This window comes from Merops nubicus, unplaced genomic scaffold (assembly GCF_000691845.1).
Source record: "Merops nubicus isolate BGI_N331 unplaced genomic scaffold, ASM69184v1 scaffold20718, whole genome shotgun sequence".
Classification (NCBI taxonomy): Eukaryota; Metazoa; Chordata; class Aves; order Coraciiformes; family Meropidae; genus Merops; species Merops nubicus.
Genome location: NW_008623900.1, coordinates 227 through 4,056, shown reverse-complemented (window position 1 = coordinate 4,056; position 3,830 = coordinate 227). Strand labels below are relative to the sequence as shown.

Genomic DNA, 3,830 nt, shown 5'->3' with positions numbered 1-3,830 from the left:
AGCAGGAATAACAGTTAAAATTACAAAGTCTTAACAAAAGCCTAAGCACAAATAAGCCCAGTAATTATACTGATTAAAACTGATTAGTTTTCTAGTTTCAACCTACAAAACAATCCATGACACTGGTAAGACTGCTTAATGGGGATTCTCATCAGGCCTCTGCTGTGTTTAGCCCCAGTAAGGTGTACAGCTGGGAACATGATTATGTGTGTTCCACCACAAGCAATGTGGTGATCTACCACGTAGTGATCGCAGAATTTGAGACATTCCAGAGAATATTTTTAAATACTTGGTCTTGTGGAATCCCTTAAACACAATGTATACACAAGTACTATATAACTTAAGAAATTTCAATATTTTTCTTACATGAAAAACATGCTACAAATAAAGGGCATCATCTCTTAAGGTCATTTGATGATGAGAAAATACTAAACACCATTATGCATCTGAAGTCATGCAGGGAAGAAACCTTTGGGACCTGCATTTTAGGACTCTGGATCCCTCTGCTAAATCTGTTATTTTGCAGCTTGCTCAGCCACAGTAAATAATTCATAGGATTTTCTTGGCCTTGGCATTTACAGCCCACCCTTAGCAGGGGATGAACTATTCCTATATTCTTCAGGAGATGAAAGACTTTCCTCACACAAGGCCACAGCTTGAGTGCTGGGCTCAGCTCTGTGCATCGCAGATAAGAACTTGAGGGGCTGGAGCAGTTCCAGAGAAGGGCAATGAAGCCCATGAAGGGTCTAGAGCCCAAGTCTTCCAAGGAGTGGCTGAGAGACCTGGAGGTATTTAGTATGGAGAAGAGGAGGCTGGGGAGAGACCTTATTGCACTCTACAGCTTCCAGAATGTTGGAGTGAGTTGGGGGGTTGGTCTCTTCTTCCAAGGAACCAGCAATAGGACAAGAGGAAATGGGCTGAAGCTGAGTCAGGAGAAGTTGCGATTGGATATGAGGAAGAATTTCTTTCCTGTCAGTGGTGAGGCCTTGGCCCAGGCTGCCCAGGGAGGTGCTGGAGTCCCCAACCCTGGAGGGGTTCAAAAAATGTGTTTGCCATGGTACTTGGGGACATGGTTTAGTGGTCATGGTAGTGCTGGGTTGATGGTTGGACTTGATCTTAGTGCTCTTTTCCAACCTTAATGATTCTATGAGGGAAACAAGTCTCAAAGGACATTTGTCTTTAAGAAAACAAATTAGCTTTGATCAGAGAAAACACTATTTAAAATTAAACCTAAATATCTCTCTTTCGCTTTCAAACTTCTCTTCAGTAAACAGAGCAGAAAACTTGTCCAGACTAAATTTTAGAAAACTCATAAAAGTTCTTTAGCTATTGAATAATACTCCAGTGAAATGAATCCAACAGCAGTTTAATGGATATTTTAACTATAACGAGGCACGGGGCTTATTCTGATAAGACAAAATAAATAGATGTTTGACTTAAAGAGGTGTCTCATCTCCAAGCAATATACTGGCAACACTTCTGATCCGTGAAGAGATCATGGAAGATCTAGGAGACAGCAAAGCTAAGGCACGGGGCAGGGAAAGCCACTCTTCCACCAGAGGGCACGGCAGCACCAGGAGAGGAGCTGGCTCAGCACTGGCAAAGCATCGCTCAGCACCTTCAGGCAACAGGGCTCACCACCTGCCCTTTCCATGCAAGGACAGCAGATGTTGCAATGGTTAATTTCTACTCTTGTTTCCCCTACAAATAAAGGCTACTAGTAGTTTTGTAAATTATGCTAACATGAACAGAAAATTTAAGTTATTAGTTATTTGAAGTATTTAATTATCATTAATTAAACCCTGGTTTAAGCCTATAAGGCAAATTAATTTTCATAACAGTAACTGCATCTCTTCATACAACACATGTGCATCTGCATACCTGAAGAAATACTCATCAGTCTTGTGGTTTATAAAATCATAGAATGGTTTGGATTGGAAGGGACCTTAAAGATATCCAGTTCCAACCCCTTACCATGGGCATGAACACCTCCCACATTGCCCACAATGGACCACATTGCCCAAAGCCCCATACGGCCACCCAGCCTGGGCTTAAACCTGTCAGTGATTCATCACCCTCGCAGTCAAAAATTTCTTCCTCATGTCTAATGTAAATCTCCCCTCTTCCAGTTTGAAGCCATTACCCCTCATCCTATCACTAGAAGTGCTTGTAAAAAGTCCCTCCCCAGCTTTCTTGTAGGCCCCCTTCAGATACTGGAAGGCCACCAGAAGGTCTCCCCAGCTGGAGCCTTCTCCTCTGCAGCTGCCCAAGCCCAACTCTCTCCTGCTGGGCTCCCAGCAGAGGGGTTCCCCCCTCGGGTCATTGCTGGGGCTCCTCTGGCCCCGCTCCAGCAGGTCCCTGTCTCTGCTGTGCTGAGGACTCCAGAGCTGTCCCAGCACTGCAGGGGGGTCTCCCCAGAGCGGGGCAGAGGGGCAGGATCCCCTCCCTGCCCTGCTGCCCACGCTGCTGGAGGGGCAGCCCAGGCTGCCGGGGGCTTCTGAGCTGGGAGCACATGGGGCCAGGTTCAGGCCAGCTTCTCACCCCCAAGCACCTTCAAGTCCTTCTCCACTGGACTGCTCTCAATCCTTACTCCTCCCAGCCTGTGTTTGTGCTTGTTTAAGCCTCTGTCACCTCGCTGCACCATGCCTAGGCCAGCACAAGCTGTGCTGCTGCTGAAGCAGCCCAGGGAGCACGTGGCCTTTCATTCCATAGTCTCACAAATGAGGCACCACATTTATGAACCAGAGTGGCCGTGGCAGACATACCCTTCTGCCACAACCCTTAGGAGAAGAGTATGCCATGCAAATGTGACCGAAGCAGTGTTGTGGCATCTACCAATGTAAAATTTGGTTGAGGCCACCTGTTATAGGTCTCAGGTGCATAGAAGGAGCACATTCAAACACTGAGGAACAGTCTCTTCTTAGAATTCATGACAAAAGTCAACACATGCTTTTGAAAAGGAGCAATTTTGAATTTAAAATTAACACACAAAGAATTTTGAGCCTTACAGTGCCTTTTTTTAATCATTCAGGCAAGGCTGCATGGTGTCATACTCACTGCAGTTAGATTTGATTTAATTTGATTTCACCTAAACTCTGGTGCTATTCCCTCCTGGAGCTTTGCATTGCAAATCTGACAGAGCACACTGGATACTCACACAGCAACACCAAAGTTTTCTTCATCAGAAGTCTCCATTGCTACCGCATCACCAGGCTGGAGGAGAGGCAACCTGCTCTATTGCTGCTGGCAGTGGTTATTTCTTCTTTTCGGACAAAGCCCTAAGAATAATATGTGACTTGGCATTAATACAAATTACCATACACTTTCCAACAGCAAATCAGGAGACAATCTTTAATTTTCAGACACAGGAATTTCAAAATCATGGTCTTCCATGCTTCTACTTCTCTCCAATAATCTGCGGTTTTTAGGAACTTTCTTTGCCTACTCATAAAACAGGCTCAGAACTGCATATACCTGCAGGCAGTCTCTATAAAGAGGTTTCAGGTGACCTGTAGAGTTGTTCTCCTGAAGCATCTATGACTAACTACTAGAAATACACAAAAAAAACGAAGCTGGATGAGACGAAGCCACACTGGTCCACAACATCCTGGATCCAGGGATCCCACAGCTCAGGCCAGGGACTCTGGCCAGCACCAGGCTGTGACCCAGCCCGGCCTTCTGCCCATAGCTCTGAGCAGTTACTGACCCATCGCAGAGGGCATGACACGCAGCACGACAGGGCCACTGGAGACGGGCTTCTGGGACACCCTGCTCCAGTCACCCCTGCTAGGTGACACCAAACTCCGGCGCCAGCTCTGTGGCATCGCCCC

The 3,830-nt window shown here is 46.2% G+C and overlaps 1 protein-coding gene across 1 annotated transcript in view; it reads right to left on the bottom strand.

The window, feature by feature from the left end:
* Positions 1-3,195, bottom strand: part of ARL2BP (ADP-ribosylation factor-like 2 binding protein) — an 8,191-nt gene extending 4,996 nt beyond the window's left edge. The window contains exon 1 of the mRNA XM_008945240.1: positions 3,158-3,195. Coding sequence (XP_008943488.1) covers positions 3,158-3,195 — 38 coding nt within the window. The remainder of the gene's footprint in view (positions 1-3,157) is intronic.
* Between the last annotated feature and the right edge of the window lie 635 nt (positions 3,196-3,830).